The sequence below is a fragment of the Sarcophilus harrisii genome, chromosome 2 (assembly GCF_902635505.1).
Source record: "Sarcophilus harrisii chromosome 2, mSarHar1.11, whole genome shotgun sequence".
NCBI lineage: Eukaryota > Metazoa > Chordata > Mammalia > Dasyuromorphia > Dasyuridae > Sarcophilus > Sarcophilus harrisii.
In genome coordinates this window covers 56979560-57000974 of record NC_045427.1, presented here as the reverse complement: position 1 = coordinate 57000974, position 21415 = coordinate 56979560, and the positions used below count along the sequence as shown (strand labels likewise).

At 44.2% G+C, this 21415-nt stretch overlaps 1 protein-coding gene across 1 annotated transcript in view; it reads right to left on the bottom strand.

Moving 5' to 3' along the window:
• ZDHHC1 (zinc finger DHHC-type containing 1) overlaps positions 1–20736 on the bottom strand; it is a 56182-nt gene extending 35446 nt beyond the window's left edge. Inside the window, exons 1-4 of the mRNA XM_031949235.1 lie at positions 20471–20736; positions 13973–14231; positions 8504–8615; positions 844–945 (exon numbers count right to left, since the gene is read on the bottom strand). Of these exons, the coding sequence (XP_031805095.1) occupies positions 844–945; positions 8504–8615; positions 13973–14231; positions 20471–20587 (590 nt within the window). The 5' untranslated portion in view covers positions 20588–20736. The remainder of the gene's footprint in view (positions 1–843; positions 946–8503; positions 8616–13972; positions 14232–20470) is intronic.
• Between the last annotated feature and the right edge of the window lie 679 nt (positions 20737–21415).

Sequence of the window (21415 nt, the reverse complement as noted above, 5' to 3'; positions counted from 1 at the left end):
CTGGACTTGGACTTGTTGTCCTTCTAAGGTCCCTTCCAACTCCAGAACTAGGACTCTATGAGTGGGAGTCTCCCTTAAGTCAGCTGTGAAGGATTGAGTTGCTGTCAAGGATAAACTATCTCCAGAATAATTTGTTATTGTTGTTCAGTTGTTTTTCAGTTGTGTCCCACTCTCCATGATCCCACTTGGGGTCATTTTGGTAAAGATATTGGAATTCTCCAGCTCATTTGACAGATGAGGAAACTGAGGCAAATAGGATTAAATGACTTGTCTAGGATCACATAGCTAGTCAGTGGCTGAGCCCAGATTTGAACTCGTGAAGATGAGTCTTCCTGATTCCAGGGCCAGCTCCCTATCCACTGTGCCACCGGCAGAATACTGCTAGTCTAGCAACCCTTTCAAGAACCCTCTGTTGCCTGAAACACCTCTTTATCTGAAGTAAAGTATCTTTCCCTATGTGGGAAAGAAAAGGAGTGAGACCTAAAGACTGAGGACACCAGAATAATCACAGTAGGATTCTGTGCCACTTCAATGACAGTATCTCATTCTTTCCTCTGCCTTGTTCCATGCGGAACATAAAGTTCTTCAGCCAAACAGAAGTGTCTGGGATATCCACGCTGTATCACTCCTCCTGTCCCCCTCCACTTCCAGTTGGCCCAAAGAGAAGGGCTGATTCTCAAGGAACAGAATTTATACTAAAATGAACTCAAAAGTTCATCTAGGAGCCAAATGAGGGTCACTCTTTTCAAGATAGATTTCAAGGGAAGCAATGAAGTAGAGTGGAAAGGCACCCAGGGGGTGCACTTGAGGGGCTAAAAGGGCTTCTCTGGGCCCCTCTCTTACCAGTAATTTCTCTCCCCCACGCAGTTGTTGAGCCATTTGCAGTGATGGTCAAAACCACAGACACATTTGTTGCAGGCGCTACAGTGTTTCGATCGGGAGCTCCTGCCAACGAAAGTTCCAGGTTAGTCTGAGGAGCATTTGCCCGGCTCCCAACCTCGTCTCAGTCCAGGAGGAAACCCAGGGAAAAGTGCATCTGGGAGAGGGGAGGGGGAAGCATACTGGATAAAGCAAAGGACATGAAGTCAGGAAAATCTGAGCTCCAATCCTGCCTTGGACACCCGCTAGGGCACAAATCCCTTCACCTCTCTGTGCCTCAGTTTCCTCATTTGTAAACTAGGGATAATAATAGCAACTATCTCCTGGGGTTGTTATGAGCAGCAAAAGAGTTAACCTATGTAAAGCTTTTGCAAACCTCAACTCCAGCTTCTTGGGGCCACAGATGGGCACCAGAGGTGGATGAGAAGCCCTCATACCAGAGATGCTCATGCTTCCTGAGGACCCAGGAACCCTGGGTTATTATTATGATACAGTTGTACTACTACTGTGTTGTTGTTATTACATATTTTTTGATGGATTGATCAAGTGGGATATAAAGGCATTCTTGGATGGTAAAAAGAACCCTGGACCCCTGGGACCTGGATTGCAGGGTTATAGATTTACAGCTGGAATAGATCTTAGAGACCATCTAGTTCAAAACCCTCAATTTGGAGGTAAGGACCATGAGGGAGAAAATAAGCATTTACAAGTGCCTGCAATGTGCCAGATACAAAGATAAACTCATTTGATCCTCACAACAACCCTGTAAGGAAGATGCTTTTTATTTCCACGTTACAGTTGAGGATACTAAGGGAGACACATTAAGTGACTTGCCTGGGGTCACTCAATTAGTAAGCCAAAAGGCCAGATTTGAACATGCGTCCTTCTGAGTTCAGACTCAGAATCACAATTAGTAAATGTCTGGGGCAGGACTTGAATGTGATCTTCCAAGCCTGTGTACTTCCCTGTCAGAATCTGCCTCTGCTCTATCACTGTCTCTAGTTCCATGACTGAAGGAAATTCACTTCTTATTTGCTTTCTCCATATCTCATTCCCCTATCTGTAACATGAGGAGGTTATCCTACATGAAGTCTTAAGACTCCTTCCAGCTCTAATATTCCACATCCCATCTCCCTTCCAACTCTGCCATTTTATGTCCTGAGGTCCCTTCCAGAGCTGACTTCTCTGTAATCTAAGGTCCCTTCCAATTCTGACATCATTAAATGGAAAATATGAAAGGAAACAGACAGCTCCAAAGGAACACTATAATGGAGCAATCAACTAAGTGATATAACATATCTGGCTGTGATAGTATTAGGTGAGGGACAACATACAGAAAAGGGAAATGTGTCCAAGCATCATAATATCTCAAAGGAGAAAAAAATACCTCAGAAGTCTTGTTGTCCAACCTCTACCAAAGAAGCTCTTCTCCAAGGTCACTGACAAGTTGAGCTTGTCTGAAGATCTGATAAGAGAGTCACTACCTAATGTGTGCTGACTGATCCGGTCTCCCACCTTCCAAAGCAGCACATACTCTTTCACCTTCTATTAAAGCTCCCTTCCTTTGGTTGAACCCATTCTCTCTTGAAAGCTCTTTCATTCCCAGGGAATTCTTCCATTTTCCCTCTGATCTCTGCTTGTCAGCTGCCCTGACACACAATCCCTGCATTGATATCTGGGCCACTCTGCAGTGCCCAGACATACAGGGAAGAACCACCTCATCCCTCTTGCTACAGAGCTGACAGTTGAACCATCCACTATGAAGATCACAGACAGCTTTATCCCCAGGGTTGGTCTGGAAAGTATATCAGCTGCTCCTGGAGCCAAAGCTGCTAGGACCTCACTCAGTTTCCCAAGAGAAGCTGTCAGTTTGAACTTAGAAAAATCCATCTGCCTTATCCATGTTTCTACTCAGGAGACTTAAGTGGCCCAGCCAATGTGTAGCTAGCCAGGCAGGCAGCTATGTACTTTGGGCCTGAAGCCAACTTGGTTTCTTGATTTCTTCTCTACTTGGCAGCAAGCTCATTTGTGAACAGCTTGAATTTAAGTGTCTAAGCTGGTTTTGCCTTTTTAAGTTATGAAGATGAGAGAGGGGGAGAGGGGAGAAAGGAAGAAGAAAGAGAGACAGAGATAGAGACACAAAGATACAAAAAAGAGTCACAGAGACAGAAACAGAATGATACAAAAACACGTAGACATAGAAACACAAAGGAGGGGGGAGAGATACACACAGAGAAACAAAGACAGAGAGAAATAAAGAAAGAGAGACAGAGAGACACAAAGAGACAGAGAGACACAGAGACAAAAACAGACAGAGAGACATAAAGACACACAAAGAGAGAGAGACAGAGACAGAAAGAAAAGAGACAGACAGACATCAGAGGAAAACAAAGAGATGGAGAAACATAGAGACACAAAGACACACAGAGACAGAGACACACAGAATTAAAGAGACAGAGATACAAAGACACACAAAAAGACAGAAACAGAAACAGACACATATAGAGACACACAAAGAGACAGAGAAACAGAGACAGAGAGACATAAAGACAGAAATAGAGAGGCAGAGAGAAAAAAGGAGAGATGACACATCAGAAAGAAACAGATGGAGAAACATAGAGACACAAAGACACACAGAGACAGAGACACACAGCAAGAAACAAAGAAACAGAGAAATACAAAGACACACGAAAAGACAGAAACAGAAACAGACACAAATAGACACACAAAGAGATAAAGAAACAGAGACACAGACACAGACACACAAAAATACAGAGACAGAGAAACAGAAATAGAGACACAGTCAAAGAGACAGAGCCAAAGACAGAGAGAGGAAAGAGATAGACAAAGAGACACACACAGAAACAGAAACAAAGAGACAAACACAAAGACACACAAAGAGAGAGACAGACAGAGAGACAGAGATAGATAAAGGAAGAACAACAACAACAACAACAAGTACTTATTAGGTGCATATTATGTATGTCCTGGGATACTGTGTGAAATGTTTCACATACATTATCTTATTGCAATCTCACAACAATCTGGGAGCTAAGTGCTTTTATCACCTAGGAAACTTAAGCCAACAGAGATTAAATGACTTGGCCAGAATCATCCAATAACTAAGTATTTGAGGCAGCATTTATACTTAAGTCTTCCTGACTCCACTGTGTTATCTAACTGGAAAAGTTTGGAAAAGAGAACTGCTGCTGGTGTAAGAGGGAGAGAGGAAGAAAGAGAAGGAAAAAAGAGAGGGAAGCAGGAAGGAAAACAGCAGAGGGAAATTGTTTCCTCTTAGCCACAGAAAGAACACTTAAAACTTTTTACCCAGAAGGCCTGAATTTGAATCTTGGTTTGGATCTGTAAAAGTTGTATGTTCTTAAATAAATCTCATCGCTACCTAGGTTTCAATTTCCTCATATGTTAAATAGGGATAATATCTTAAACTTGCATCTTAAGAGGATGTTTTTTTAAAGATCCAACTAAATAACAGTGCATATAATGCTTTGTTAACCATAAAGTGTTTTCAGAGGAAAAAATCCAAGCTATCAAACATCGTATTAAAAAGTGCTCCAAATCAACAATACTTAGACAAATACAAATTACAACTCTGAGATTCCACTTCATACACATCAGATTGGTAAAGTTAATCACAAAATAGGAAAAACCATAAAGTACCACAGAAATGCCAATCATAGTTATTATTATTGTTATTACTACTACTACTAAATCCAAATTACCTGACTTCCATGCTTCCAAACTCTAAATAAAATTTCTGATCTGGCTGACTCATTTTAGGGCTAGAAAGAACCCAGAAATATGAAATAAAACTACCTTGAAGTTAGCAATGATGACTCTGAGTCTAGATATCCCAATGGGCTGATAAGAATGATAACTTAGTGTCTTGATTATATCAAAAGTGACAGTTTAATTTGGTCCTAACAAAAATTCCATTAAATGGCTAGTTCAAATACTCTCCAGTAATTCCAAAGATCAGTATATGTACTTTCGCTCATAGGGGTATCCCTGCCTCTCCTGGAAACCTGTACCCTGGGCAGCCTCTGAGGCTGATCCATTACCAATAGGCACTACTCTCAAGTCCACGCTTGGATCCTTCCAGCCTGGTCAGATATGTCCAAATTTGCAGATCACTGGCACAAACTTTATGCTCCATGAGACACTGGGAGTGGGGCAACTTAGGAGTGCACTATCTCAATTTAACAGAGAAAGAAAATGAAGTTCAGGAAGTCCAAAAATCTTGAAACTAATTAGTCTCATGGATAATAGCCATATCAGTAATAAATAGGAGTGTTTAAACTAGAACCCAAGATTTGTTCTGACTCTAAATCCAGCATACTCTCCATTATAACAGACACTTTTCCTCTGACTCTTCTATTTAGAATGATATTTCCCTTTATATTATGTTTTTATTCCCATAGGAGAACATAGGTGGATCACCATGGGCACATGTAGATCATCAATCACGAAAAAGTATTGAGAGTTGCTCAGCTACTCCATCATCTGCAGAAATACTCAGTGTGTCTTCAGGTAACTGAGAACTTCCCAAGTCCAGATTATCAGTTAGAAGGAAGGGCAGCAATGATCTCATCCAGGTCTTTCACTGGACCCAAAAGAAAGGGAGACCCAAAGACATTTAGCCACTTACCAAGATCACAAAGCCAGATGTTAAGTGGCAGAACTCACCAGTTCTTGACTCCTAGTCTCAAGAGTCAGTCCTTATATGAAATGTATGATTTCCATCAAACTTTTTGGGAAGTGAGAGTTTTGCACCAAGGGTCTGTGAGCTTTTTTTTTTTTTAATATTAGAAGAATTGTATTTCAATATAACGTGGCTTTCCAGTTATATTTATAATGGCAAGGTAGTGGAAACTGAGTGGATGCCCATCATTTGGGGAATGACTGAATAAGTTATGATATATGAAGGTAATGGAATAGTACTGTTCTATAAGAAATAATAAGCAGGCTGATTTCACAAAAGACTGGAAACTGCTTTCTGAGTGAAGTGAGGAGAATCAGGAGAACACTGTACACAGTAACAAGATTATGAAATGATCAACTGTGATGGACTTGGCTCTTCTCAATAAAGTAGTGATTTTAGTCAATTCCAATAGACTTGGGATGGAAATTGGCAATCACATCCAGATAGAGAATTATGGAGACTGAATGTGGATCAAAGCATAGTATTTTCATCTTTTTGTTTGTTTGGGTTTTTTTCCTCATGTTTTTCCCCCTTTTGGTCTGATTTTTCTTGCACAACATGACAAATATGGAAATATGTTTAAAAGGACTGCACACATTTAAAATATCAATTTGCTCGCTATCTTGAGGAGGGAGGTAGGTAAGGAAAGGAGGGAGAAAATTTAGAATACAAAATTTTATAAAAATTGAAAACTATATGTCAGTGGTCCTCAAAGTGTAGTCCAAAGAATTGTTGGGGTCTCTGAAACCCTTTCAGAAGGTCTACAAATTCAAAATTATTTTTTATTTCTAATATAGTAAATAGCTATAAATATAACCCATGTGAACAAAAACTCTTTGAACAGATCCTTGATAGTTTTTTTAACAACATGAAGATACTTAGAACAAAGGTTTGAGAACCACTGTTATATGTGTACTTTGAAAAATAAAATATACTCTTAAAAGATATAACATGATTTCTTTGCAATCCTACGTGTTCAATTTTATGCATAAATAAGCACAATTCTAAAAAGGGGCTCCTTGGCTTCTCCAAGTGGCCAGAAGGATCCATGACACAAACAGGAGAACTGCTAGGATCCTCAATGTTCACATTATGAGAATACAAATACATGCTCACATGGATGTTAAGTTTTTGTAACATAGTGTTAGCAACAAATATGAGGAACTAACCTGGGACGGAGTAAGAGAGATGAGCTTCCAAATGTTAGCAATGAGTCAGAAATCAGAGACCAGATAGGTCAGTGCACTGGATCAGAGGCTACACCCACATCCAATAGGACAGGACCATGGTTTTTAGGCTGCTTTTGTGTTGCTTTCCATGCTCGTGTGAAGTTGTGTGAAGTCTAGGAAGACAGCAGGAAAGTAGCTGGGTCCTGAGTCTCAGGAGAAGAGTGAAAAGTCTGGAATGGCTCCAGCGTGGGACTTAGGGTTTGCTCCTCACACTTTTTGTCTGGCACAGTATGTGTGACTATGGATACTGTCCCTCTAGGGATGGTAGACATTCAAGAGCTCCTGGGGCATGTCTATGTTTCCCCAGATGGCCTATGTAGCCTGTGATTGCATCCTCTACTGCTTGGGTATCAGGAGATGGAGTTCATCAAGAAGGATTCTGGTAGGGGCAATCATGTGTCCTGTAGATCCAGCCAAATGCCTTGAACCTTTCACTACTGAGCTCAGTATTCCATGCTTGTTACTAAAAGAGATTTCCAGAAATCCTATTTGAATCCTAGAATTCCATTGAGGTATTTGTTAAGAAGTCTTAAGTTCCAACTATTTTTGTGAAGCTACTCAATTTTTTGATATCTCAAGTTTATGTGAGGAAGTTATTTCTGAATCTATATTTTCATTCTTCTAGATAACAGTAAATATGATATAATGTAATATAGTAACATTATATACAATATAATGTAATATATGATAGTATATAGTTACATTATATATTATAATATCTATTACATTAACATCTTATCATGTTATTACATTTCATTATGTAATTATATGTATGACATTATGCATATAATATATACAATATATATTACATTACATTAACATAACATTATATTATATTATGTGGAAAGAGCACTGAATTTAGTATCAAAAGACTTGAATAACTGCTAACTGTGAAGTTGTGGGCAAAGCACTTAATCTCTCTGTACTTCAGTTAGTCCAGTTGTACAATAAAAGGGTTGGATTCGATGATCTCTTCTCCAGATTATATTTTCCTCTTTACCCTGTAGCAGTGCAACTAGTCCCATATACACTCCAGACCTTTACCACAAAGTGAACCCTGTAACTTTATTACTAAGATTTCATGAATATTCTTAAACATAATTCTGTGACTTTAGGAAATCTGAAGATCCTTGGCTTAAGAGGATTAACTCTTCTATAGTTAAAAGAATATTGGACTTAGGGTCAGAAGTGGGTTCGCAGAACACAGAATCTCGGGATATTCACGAAGAACTTCTGAGGCCAATTAGTCTTAATGGACCTGGACAAGAATCCTCGACAACAGACTCAACAAGAGGTCCTCCACTCCAGTGAACACTGGTCTTTCCACCTGCTAGCTTTGTGACACCAGGATAGTCACAATATCCCAGAGTCAGTTTCCTCCTCCACAAAATGGGGATAATTATTGGCAGAACCATAGGGACATATACTATTATACTTTTACTCCACACATGGGAAAAGAGAAGACTGGAGAGCTGAGAACGCAAACACAGGGGGAGTCAGAAACCTGAATAGGTCCTGGGGGTAGGGGAGGGACGATCCTGGGGGAGGAGCTGCCTCCTCTTCATTAAAGGAATCTGGGTGCACAGATCGTTACCCCCTCTCTGGGCCCAGGCACTGACTGCCCCCCCCCCCCCCCCCCCCCCCGTCACCTTTCCCTGCCCCCGGGACAACTCACACATCCACGTCGCAGAGGTTACAGTGCAGGTCCTCAATGACATGAGCATGCTGGCTGCGATTGAAGATGGGCAGAGGCCCCGCATAGCTCTTGTCCCGCACGTTGGCATCTGCTGGATCGATGGAGACCGCAGTCAGGTGGACGACGAGATGGCAGAGAAAGACAATTCCCATACACTGAGCCCAATGGTTAAAGACACTCTGCACATAAAGTTGGTCAATGGCCACTGGCCACAGGCCACAGGGCTGTCCCCCACAGCTTCCTCTTCCAGCCTGGGGCCCATGTGATCCCCTGCCCCTGGAGGTCTGCACGTGGCAGCTGGTCAATGACCGTTATGGAGGGAACAGGCCCTTGTCCCCATACCTTTAGGACTGCCTCCATTCTGGGAAACCAGAAAACTGCTGCTCCCACATATCGGGGGAGCCGGGGAAAGAAGCTGCCCTCATAGACAGGCTGAGAGCCGGAGCAGGTATTTGCTAGTTGGGGGCAGCTTTCCCGAGTCTCCATTTTCTCGTTTCTAAGATGGAGGGGTGGCTTGCACTCCCTGGCATAGGGGGTGGGGGTGGGAGTGCGAGGAATCCCAAAAGCTTTCTCAGCATTCTGATGCTGTTATAACTGAAGGGAAGCAGCCTGGTGCTGCAGAAGGGATGGAGGAGGGATCAGGAGATGGGAGGTCTCTGCGCTCATGCTTGGCTCCGTGACTCTGGGAAGGTCACGTAATGTCTTAGAACCCAAGTTTCCACATTTGTAACATGACAGACGTGGAAAAGGCCCCCCCCAGTTCTAAACACCAGGAAGCCATTGGCTGGGGGCAGATCCCACACTTCTCCTCACTACTCAGCACAATGCACAGGGAAACACCAAAGGAAGGATGGAGCACAATCGTCCACCCAGCTCTCCCGGCCCCTAGAATATTGGCAGAGGTTCTGGCAAATGCACAAGGAAGGAAGGATGGTGTAATGCAAAGACGATGCAATTTGGCATCGGGAGATCTGATTTGAATACTGGCTCCCCTATTGAGCTTGTCTTCTTGGACCAGTTCCTTCTCTGGCCCTCAGCTCCTCATTTGTAAACTAGAGAAAAGGTCCTTTCCGGTTGTAAATCCTACAGTCAGAGATACCAAGAGCAGGAACACTTCCCTGGCTCCTGTCACCTTTTCTGATCTGACTAAAGCACTGAATGCTGTTAGCAGAGGGAGCTCTGGGGACTTGGAGCAAAATCTGAGGCCTCTGAGACTCAGTTTCTCCATGGCTGGAAGGTTACGGTGGGTGGTGATATTTGGTATGTGCTACTCTTATTATAATGATTCCTGGGTCCAACCACAGCTTATTTATGCCAGAGAGCTAAAGAAGGAGCCAATCTTGAGATCAGTCCACCTCAGGGCACTAGGTGAGGTGGGGGTGCTTTGTAAAGTCCTATTAAAGTCAATCAATATAACACATTAGCCCTGTATGGTGCTTTTTCTACATCCAGTTTGGTAATGAATGGCCTCAGTTAGAGATAACCAAGTTTTACTAAGCTACATTCAGAAGATTTACATCCAAAAAAAGTTTCTCTATAGCACCCAGAATCAATACAGGAATCACTGGATTCCTGTGACAAGCCTGTAAAATGAAAACAAACCTAGTTCATATTAGAAGGAAAGAAGAAAAAAAAAAAAGAGAAAGGGAAAGGAGGGCGAGGGAGAGAGAAGGGAGAAAGTTGTTAAGTGTTTATTTGGTACCAGGCATTGTGTAAAGTGCTAAGAAAACAAATACATTTGAAAAAGAAAGTCCCTACCCTGGAAAAGCTTATGTTTTACAGGATACACAACATGGTGTAGAGGAAACACCACTGCTCTTAAAAGAGATGGTCACTACATAATTCTGGTGATTCATGTGATTCAGTGTTATTGCCAAAAGGAATTTAGTAAGCATTGCTAAAGATTATGACGTTTTGGACAAGAAATGGAAACACAAAAAGGGAAAAGAATCCTTTTGTACAAAACATGTATAGCAGCTCTTTTTGTGAAGAATTTAAAATTGAAAGGATGCACATGAATTGGGGAATGACTGAACAAATTGTGGTATATCAATGTAATGAAATACTATTGTGCTATACGAAATGATGAGCAATTGGACTTCAGAAAAAAAAAAACTGGACTTACACGAACTGATGCAAAGTGAAGTGAGCAGAACCAGGAGTACATTGTACACAGAAACTGGTAATGACTTATTATTCTCAGCAATACAATGATCTAAGATAATTCAAAGAACTCATGACAAATAATTCTATCCACCTTCAGAGAAAGAACTGATGGAATCAGTTTTTGATTCTTTTTTCATGTTTTGTTTTTTAATCAGTTTTCTTCCTCAATATGACTAATATGAAAATGTTTTATATGATTGCACATGTATAACCTATGAGTGCCCAAGGTCAGAATGAACTAAGGCTGCATAAAAAGTCAAGGATGAGAAAAAGGGAAGCAGTGGTTGCTGTTTTAAAGCTCAAGAGAACAAAAATAGATTCAAAGAAGGAAGCAGGGTCAAGGTAAAGGAGATGTGGACAAAACACATCTGGGGAAGAGGGCCACTCATTTCCTTCTGTTTCTAATTACTGAAGAGAACAAAAGTAGCATTAGCAATTCTGATAACAGAAGTAAGCAGGTGATAAGACCTACCCCCTAAGGAGTTCAAGTCTTGAGGCCCAAATGAGCCACATCTCAGGATCATATTTATTCTAAGAATGGGTAGATGTGAATGCTGAGCAATTTCCCACAATTGCTGAAAGGTCACCGAGAATGAGAGAATACTACAAGTCTTGAAAAGAGCAGATGTCCTGATTTTTTAAAAGGAAAAGAATGGAATCTAAACTTTAGGTCAATGAGTTTTCATTTAAATTTCTGGCAAAATTATAGACACGATTATTAAAGGCACTGAACTCCCCGAAAAGGGAACAACGATAATCAAGAGCCAACAAAGCTTTATGAAGAACAGTTCAGGTGAAAAGTTAATTCATTTCCTTTTCTGACAAGGTTTCAAGACTCCAGAATGATGTAAAATCTGAGCTGGGTGATGGACCAGGCACCGAGGAGTCATTGGGACTTCAATGCCATGGTGCAAAGAGATCTAAAGCGGGGTGCTGGGGGAGCTCTGTTCTATCTGCTACGTGCCTTGTCTTTACCCAGAACTTGGAGAAAGGCATACGTGGTACCAAAAAACCAGAAACTGGGGGAGAACACAAAAGATATCCGAGTCAGAATCCAGAAAACTTCACAGACTAGAAGACTATGACCAAGTGTGAAAAAAGGATAGAGAGAGAGAGAAAAACATCAAGCTTCGTACTTAAACTGGGAGTGAATTGACTAGGTAATAGTTTAAAAAAGAGAAGCATGCTTTTGTAGTCTGCAACAGGAGCCAACAATATGACATGGAGGTCAGAAAAACTAATGGCATCTTAGGCTTTGAAAATGCTAATATTCAGTGTCAATGTAAAGAGAGAAAATGATGATCTTCAGGTTTCCTATTTAAATATGAGGCTGCAGAGGCACAAACACAGTGAAGCCTCATAGCACTGTCACACAGTATGGACTCAGAACAACTATCTCACATGGCTCCATACTGTCATACAACATACACAACAATCCATGATCTACACATGTTAACCTCCAAGTCACCTTCACATGGGAGAGAAAAGGAGCAACATCAGTGAGACTAATAGTCTCCTCTTCTACATTAGCATATACCTGGCTGATTAGAAAGTATCTATTTGTAAAGTAGGAGAGGCTGGCAGAGCCCCAAAAGGTCTCCCCTTCAGGAACTGAAAGGATTTAGGGCAGGTGTATCTTAAGAAAAACCTGGGAAAAACAGTAGGTGAAGAGTGCTGAACAAAGAAGTCTCTTATTCAGTTATACCCTGACTTAAAAGACAAACGTATTCATAAAAATATCTAAACTTTTCAGCAAATTAAAGTCAGTTCAATTCATAAATACATTAAGCTCTTACTGTCTAGCATGAGCTCATGGAAAGAGTATTTAACTAAGAGTCAGAGAACCTGGACTGAAATTCCAACTCTACTACTTACTACCTATATGAATGACCTTGAAGAAAGAATATTTCACTTCCTTGGCCCTCATTTTCCTCCTCTGTTAGAATAAAGAAAATAGACTTGAGGATTGCTAAGATTTTTCCTAGCTCTAAACCCTATTACCCTCTGATTAGAACTAAAACAATAATGGTGATATCATGCCAGGTCCAGAAGTTGCGAAAGTAAAAAAATGGCCCAGTCCCCTTAGGGACAATGAGACATATACAAATATCACCAATTAAGGATTCATTATTTCATCAATATCAATATTTCTTTCAGAGATTGCTATCCCTTTTGATTAGTTAATTGTTTTTCTGAGTTGCTATGGGAAAGAAGGAAGGAAGGAAGGAAGGAAAGAAGGAAAGAAGGAAGGAAGGAAGGAAGGAAGGAAGGAAGGAAGGAAGGAAGGAAGGAAGGCAGGCATCTCAGGCTAATCACCCTTCTGGTGATATGAATGTCTCTCCATTCTTAGCTGGCTGGTCCCCAGATGCTCCAAATCCCTTTGTCAAGACTGTCCTTGAAGGTTTCCTGATTTAGAACCTGCCAAAGCTTGCACTTTACAGACATAACTAGGGTCACCTCTATGGAGGAATTCTGATACACAACTAATCTTAAATCAAATCACATTTAAAATTCCCTGAGGCATTTGGTATTTAAGGGAACTCTACAGCAAATTCTTTATTATACTCACCCTGTCATTTATATTTTGTGCAAACCTGCCTTTCCAGATGCTGAGTCTACTTAAATTGATTTGCACCTATAAAAACCTGGTTAATATTTCTTCTCTTTCAATAGTATTTAGTGGGTTTTTTTGTCTATGTCATGAGATAGTAGAATTTCATAAAAACTTAGTGAGTTGATTCTATTACTTATATTTTTACATATGAGGAAACAGACTCAAAGAGATTATGAAGCACTAAACATCACCACCAAGGGAAAAGTTGAGAACCTTTGGTTGCTCTCTCCTCATGGCTTCCTGTTGGAATTCACAGCTTCCTTCCCCACAACCCAGCTGCCATCTCATATAAGAGGCCTCCCACTTTCTTACTAACTCTCTCCCTCTCAAGATTATGTTGTGTACACTCTACATTTATTTATGCACAGATATGCATGTCATGCCAGTAAAATGAAACTTTCTTGAGGTCAGAACCGTCTCATTGTTGTCTTTGAATGGCTGACACCCAGGATGGTGGATGCCTAGTACAAGATAGAAGATGAATAAGCACTTGTTGAAGAGGGCCCCTTTATTTTACAAATGAGGAAATGAAGGCCCTGAGGAAGAAGTGCTGGCTCCTAACCCTGGTGGCAGAGCTGGGACTTGCCAGTGCTTCCTGACCCTAGCCCCTTCCTCTTAAGTCCCTCCAGAGGCTGACACCCCTCCCCAAAACTGCCAGCACACCTCACCATCTTCCAAGGATACAACGTAGCCAGCAGGCACCCACGGGTGAGGCAGGAGGGGGACGAGGATCCCAAAGCCGATCAGAGCAAAGAAGAGGTACAGCAGCCAAGCCACGATCTGGAACGGGTGAGGGGGCCAACTCCAGCCATTTCTCCGAGAACGCTGGCCACAGATCTCAGGGGATGGCCCACTGCTCTTGTCTGAAATGGTCCACTCAGATTTCTCTGGAGCTGTCTTGTTAGAGGGCTTGTTGCAGATGTTCATCTCCAGAGAAAAGAGAACAAGGAAAATCCGATTAGCATTAATTCCATAGACTCTGGTCCCAAAGCCCAAAACTCCAGTCAAAGCCTTAGGGAATATGGTTTCTCTGTATTTGTTTTGCAAGTAGGTAAACTAAGGTATGAGCAATGGGAGTGGGAACGGGGTTCCGGGCAGAGAATGCTCTTAAAGTGAGCTGAAATCAAAGAGGAGTTTCCGGAAGTCTATACCTCAGTGATTTGTTACTTTTAAGTGTTTTCTCTTTATATTTGTCCAAATGTAAACCAAGTCAGGCATGTAATTCGGTAATGGTATCAGCTGTTGTGCCAATAATAATGAGAACACACACTGGCTGACTCTGTTAAGCTCAGTTAGTCATCTCCTATTAGTGGGCTATTACTTTAAACCTGAGGTCCCCAAATAGCCTATCAGAAAGGGCTTCTCTACCCCCAGTTAATCTAACAGCATTTCAGGGGCAAGGGGCAATTCCTGGCAGTACATGAATTGTGTGAGTGACAGCAGGGCCTCTGTCTCTGATCTCTGTCTAGAATACCAATTTAGGTTAGAAAGGCAAGTTTTATCATCACCATTATTCCTATCACCTAAGCCATACTACATCATGTCTTTCTTTTGATCTAGGAGAGCCAGGAAAAACTTAAAGACAAGGGACCCCAAACCATTATGATCATAATTGTTTTTTTTTATTTTTATTTTATTTTTATTTAATAGCCTTTTATTTACAGGTTATATGCATGGGTAACTTTACAGCATTAACAATTGCCAAACCTCTTGTTCCAATTTTTCACCTCTTACCCCCCCACCCCCTCCCCTAGATGGCAGGATGACCAGTAGATGTTAAATACATTAAAATATAAATTAGATGATCATAATTATATACTATATGTAATTACTGTAGCTTGTTGGTAGAGAATTTTATGAAGCATCTTCTCCACAGCTCTTTGACATATAGGGAACATAGCATTGCCTCCATTTTTTAAGGAAAATTAAAGCTCAGAATTCACACAAATACAGAGTTGGAAAGAACCTGGGTGATCATTCTACTCCAATCCATTCTCAAGAATCCTTATATGCCACATCGGCAATTGGTTGGTCATTTAGCATCTGCCTGAAGTCCCCCCTAAAGGGGACCCACAACCACACAAGGCAGATGACTTTGGATCTCTTGCCCACAGTGACACAGCTAATGAGAGTCATGTATAAGCAGAACTTTTCTGACTCCTAGTTCAGTGTTATCCAGCATTCTATGCTAGAGAATAAATGCCAGGTGGGCTAGCTTTGTCTAGCCCTAGATCTCAGTGGCTTGAAGCTAAAAGTTGAGATCCCATTCCCCTCTATCAGACACTTCCCCACTTTGTGGTACTACACATCTCTAGTTCTATTCCAATGTTATTTTTTAGAACCCATTGGACAATTATAAATTGACTAAATCCTTATGCCAAAAGCTCTTTGATTCAGCTATCCAATGCTGAGGAAAAGTCCAGTTGGTTGGTCCACAATGCCACTGATGGGGCAGTTCTCAGATGGCAGTTAGCCACGTGTAGGCCCGTTACTAGGAGAAAACAACTTCTAAAGAGTTTACCTAACAAACAATCCTTTCAAGAGATAGCCACTGTGACACACACACTAATAGGGGTAAGACTGTCACTAAGAGAAAGAGAATCCTACCCTGACCAGCATCAGGTAATCACAAAAGAAAGGAGGAAGGGAAGTCTCACTAGTGATGGGACAGCTCCTGATATGGCTCGAGAGCTGTGTTCTAGTGCCTTGAAAGCCCAGTCCCACATGCACAAGAATCTGCTGTGATCTATACATTTGTCCCTGGGCCTTCAACAAACCATTCTCTTTTGCTGCAGCTTCATTTCTCCACCTAAAATGAGGGGGATGGCCTAGTAAGACTCTCAGGCCTAAATAGCTCCTAATATATGATCCTACAAGTGTTATAGCTTTTATAATTTCTCATTAACACCATTTATAAGCAGGAAATTCTTCCTTATACATAATCTCATGCATTCCTGCTAAAATTAAAGCCATTTCCTCAATTCCTTACCGTGCTGATATATAATAGCTGGTCACAATTTTCCTAAATAATAATCTTTCATATATATGAACTTCATCAAGACATTTAGAATCACAAATTGTCAGACTTAAAGGGACCATCTAGTCCAAGGTGGAAGAATCCCATTTACTCTTTATATTTCTCTTCTTGAGGCCAAATCTAACTTTCTTAACATCTTGTAAAATCCCTGGTTTCATTCAATTATTAGATTGATCTCTTTCTAGTTTCTTCATACTTCCTTAGCTGTGGTGAGCCTCTAACCAGGAAACTAAATGAAACACAACTACATGTATTCGTAGAAATGACTGTTAGCTATTAAAGTGGTCATATTGAGATAATATAACCTTATCAAAACTATGCTTCCATAACTGAAAAAAAATTTAAATTATTTTTAGGTATTTACATCAAAGTCTGAGTCACTATATATGAATTCATGAGTAAATAAAAATGCATTTATTAAGCACTTACTGTGTTCCTAGTCCATTTCAATGTTGGAAAGGGGAAGCACCCCGCCCCTCAGGCTTATAAAATTGCCAGTTGTAGATAGTACGAGGTTATTGCACTTCACTATTCCCTGGGCCACCAATCCTACAGCCAGTGTCAAGGCCAGAGCCAAGAATGTCCAAGTTCCAGCAGCTGACATGGCTGATCCTCCCTCCAACTTAGGCAGCTGAAGGGGAGAAGAGGCTAGACCTCCCTAGCTCATCCAGGAGTTGAGGTCAAACTGTCATGGAGCAGCTGTTTTAACTCTGACCCTGCACTTTATCTGGGATATCCTCAGTGTTAGCAAAGGCTTGAGGGCAGGCTTTGTTTGTCAGAGAGACAACTGTATTTCTGGACTTAGCCAAAAGATATTTTGATCAAATTAATTTTTTTAAATGCCAATTTGTAACAAGGTTGAATGTGTGAAGCTCCTTTTCTCTTCCTCCAAGTCTCAGTTTATTTTTTTGTAAAGAGATGGGGTTGGACCCAATAATGTCCTTTCCTGCTCTGATAATAGCTGTGTGAATGTGGGCAAGTTTTGTCACTTCCTGAGGCCACCTAATCAGCGAAATCATTATAATCTTAATTGCACTATTTACTTTGTACAGTTGTGAGGATCAAATAAGATAATGTAGGTAAAATACTTTGTAAACTGTAAGGCAACATTTATATGCTAGCCATTATGATGATGTAGTTTTTTCATATGACTTGTTAGTAATGTCTTTAATGGTGGTACAAAGTGACATTTAAATACCACTTCAAGTTTTACAAAAGGCTTTTTTGCTAACATCCTCTTCCACTCTTAGTCCTGCTCCTCCAGAGACAACGAACTAACTACCATTTCCACTAACAGCCACCACAAGGGAGCATCATCAGAATAACTAGATAACATCTCCAAAGAGAGTAATTTGAAGGACAATATTTATTTGAATGGCATAAATTCAGATCTATCTGTTGCCTTGTTGTATTTAGCCATACAAATAGAGGGAATCCATTTCTTGAAGAGCCAGCTAACAGGGCTACGCTAGGAGCCACAGAATGGTTCGAGAGTCATCCATGCCCAAGGCACGGCAATGCCCAATGTCTAGGTGCCTTTGGCAGCAAGCCATCAATAGTGGGAAATGTCTCCCGATTGGAGACCACTGTTTGGCCCAGGATGATGGCCTTAGGGCTCTTGAGGCCAGTGGGGGAAAGGAGGTGGGGGGGGGGTCATGACTGACAGGGATTAGCCAAAACTGACTCTAACAGGGCCCTTGAATAATTCACCAGAAACTGAAGCCAGTTGGCCAAGAAACAAAGCCTGCCCTCAAAATCCAGGGCCAGCTTTTAACAACTTGTGACAATTTCATTGAAGGAGTTTATGGCCATGAATTCCTTCGACAGGGATGATTTTGATTTTGAAAAGGGGGGAGGGAGCAAAGCCAGACACAAAAGCCCCACATCTGGGGCACAAGATGTACCAATGAAATCCAGATGAGCTCCCCAGGCAGCTCCTCCCCTTTCAGCACTTCCCTGGGAGACCGAGCCTGAAAAGAAACTGCTCTGCTCTGGGACACAACAGTGCCAGCTACACGCCAGTTGTTCAGGGCCAGAGCCAAGCGTGGCCCAGAAAACAGTTCAGCCACATGGGGGGCACTCCCCCACTGGAACATCATTAGCAAACACCCACTGGCCTTCACCATATCCTGCACAACTCCACAGAAGGGAATGTGAAAGGCACACTCCCGTTCCTTTGGGAAAGGGTCAGTGACAGTGTTTACCACACATGGTGCAGTCTATGTGGTAAACACTAAACACTCAAAATACTGACCACAAATTTCTTTCTTAATTTCTTTTCCTAAGCCTGGGGCCTAGCACACAGTAAGCACTTGATATATGTCTGTTTCCTTTCTTAAATGGCCTGACCTTGTGAAAAAAAAAAAAAAAGAGAAGGAAAGATAAGGGGAGAAGGAGACAAAATGTACTATTTTCAAGCTAATGAGGAAGCCAGGAGAGATCAGGCCCAGTAGGATTTCTATTTTGCCTTCTCCGGTGACGTCATTTAAAGTTCCCACTCATATATGTGTCAAGGAGTCTCGGATATTACTCTGGAAGAAAAGCCAAGAGCACCCATAGTGATGGAGATGGGGAAGGAAGTAGAATCTATCTGAGAGTCACTTTTCCTTCCTTCTCTAAAGGTGTAAATACCTCTAGACTATATACTACACACACGCACACACACTAATGTCCTTGAGCTCCCTAGCACCCTTTGCTAACTTCAATAATTCTCCAACTCCTTCAATCTGTCCCACTAGTCCACTAGCTCATCTCCCTTAACCAGGGACAGAAATCTAGCCCCTTATTCCTTCTCACCACCCCAAATCCCAACCCCTCAACACAGACTCCCTGTCCCTCACTCTGCCTCATCCCTTTATCCTGCCTACAACTTCACATATCCTTACCCCAAGTCTCACCTTGGCCACAAGCCTTCATAGCCCTATTAACTTAGTGCTTTGCTGCTCCAGCTCCAAGCCTCGTGCACCCATTCCCTCCACCCCGGAACCCTAATCTAACTTCTTGTCATATTGTAAAAGAGGGGAGACTTCTCCTAAGCAGGCCCCTATACCTGCAGCCTCTGGCTTCGCGCCCCTCTCTAGCCTGTGGATTGTTCCCGCCTACCCCCCGCCCGGGACCCCACTCCATGGCCCCACTCTCAGTCTGCCTCTCTCCCCCACCCCGTCCCTCAGGCCCTGGCCCCTCCCTCTCCCCTGCACTTCCCCCCTCCTCACCCTTCCAGCCCGTTGCGCCCCGAGAAGTCCCCGTTTCGAAGCCTGGCTCACTACCTGGATGACCTTGGGTAAATGCTGGGCTCCCGTTTCTCAGCAAGAAGACGAGGACCTTCCAAGAGGCCCCTGGGATGGGCCCAGCCCCGGCTCTGTGGCCCTTCCGCGATTTCCCCGGGTCCTCTGGCCTGGCTTGCCCCGCACCCCCACTGCCGTCCGGGACGCCCCTTCCTCCGCCGCTCCCTGGGCGGGGCCCCTCTCCTTAGCCTCCCGTTCCTTGCTTCTCCCAGTTTCACCTCCGGTCTCCTGGGCGACAGGACCTCCGCGGCTCCCTCCCTGTGCACCTCGGCCCGCTCCCGGCTCACCTGGGCCTCCCCCCCCCCCACCCCCGGCAGCCGGCCCTTTGTCAGCCCCTGCTCCGCAGCCGGGACAGGGAGGGCGGGAACAAGCGAGGCCCGAGGAGACGCGGGTGGGGAAGGCAGAGAGGGCAAGGCCCGCGGGCTGCGCTCGGACAGCTCTGGGGCGCCCTCCGATGCGCCCCACTTTCCGCTCGCCACAGTCACCCCGAGGTCGGGATGCAGGCTGCCCGTGGCAAGTCCCCCCTCCCCGCCCCCATGCTCCCGCCCTGCCCAGGGCCACCTCCCCGCCTCCCCCATCCTGCCCCCCTTGCTCCAGGCCCCTCCTGGCCCCCGGGCTCACCTCCCATCCTGCCCCCCCTTGCTCCAGGCCCCCTCCTGGCCGCCGGGCTTTACCCTCCCCCCATCCTGCCCCCCCCTTGCTCCAGGCCCCCTCCTGGCCCGCCGGGCTTACCCCTCCCCAAGCCTCCCCCCATCCTGCCCCCCCGTCCTCTCTGCGTCCTCGATGTCCCGGGCGTTGCGTCCCCTCCCCGCCCCCGGCGCCCCGTGCGCCCGGCGCGCTCTCACCTTCTCCCGCTGCCCGGCCCGGCCCCGAGGCGGCCCGGGGCTCCAGACCCTCCCTGCCTCGGCGGCCGGGCGCCGGGCCCCCGGCCCCCGTCCCCTTCCCCAGGGGCCCCATCGCATCCCTGGAGCCGGCGAGGAGCCGGGAGCGGGCCGGAAGGCGGCGGCTGAGGTGCGGACGGCAGCGGCCTGGGCCGCCGAGGCGAGGCCTCCCCTGGCTGGCAGGCGCGGGGCCCGTTCCCCCGGCAACCACCGGGGACTACGGCGCCGCGCAGCGGCCAAAGCGCGCCAGACGCGTTCGTGCGGCCGCCGGGTCCGGCCCCCCTCCCACCCCCGCCTGCAGCCCTGCGCGCTTCCATCCCCAGCCTCCGGGAAGGGCAACTAGCTCACCTGGCAGCGCGGGCCTCGCCAAAGGAGGGGCTCTGACAATCTAAGGAAGGCCCTCCGGGTGTCCCACCATCGTGGCACTTTCCTGGAAAAGCGAGTCTGCAGAGGATGCCCATTTTACAGATGAGGAGCTGAGGCAAATAGGGGTCATGTCACTTACCCATAATCACGCCGCTAATGAATGTCTGAGGCCGAATTTGAACTCAGATCTTCCAGACTTCAGGCCCGGAGCTCACTACCTGGCTGCCTCCCCTTAGCCCCAGGCGGTCTTTCCCTTTTAAACAGACCCCACCTTAGGCTCCGTGGCCCCTTCTCCTTGCGCTCTCCTTAGATATCCTACTTCCTTCTCTGGCCGCCTCATATTCCACCCCCATGGACGTCCCCAACCCCTTCCCTTTAGACATCCAGCCTGAGGCACCCTGAATCCCACCCCCTCAGATAACCCTGCCCTAGCCCTCCCCCCAAAGACTCCGACCCCCCTTGTTCTAGGCTATCCCGAGCTCACCTGCTTGGGAGAACCCCGCCTTTAGACCCCCTCTGGAGGGACCCTCCCTAGCAAACAAT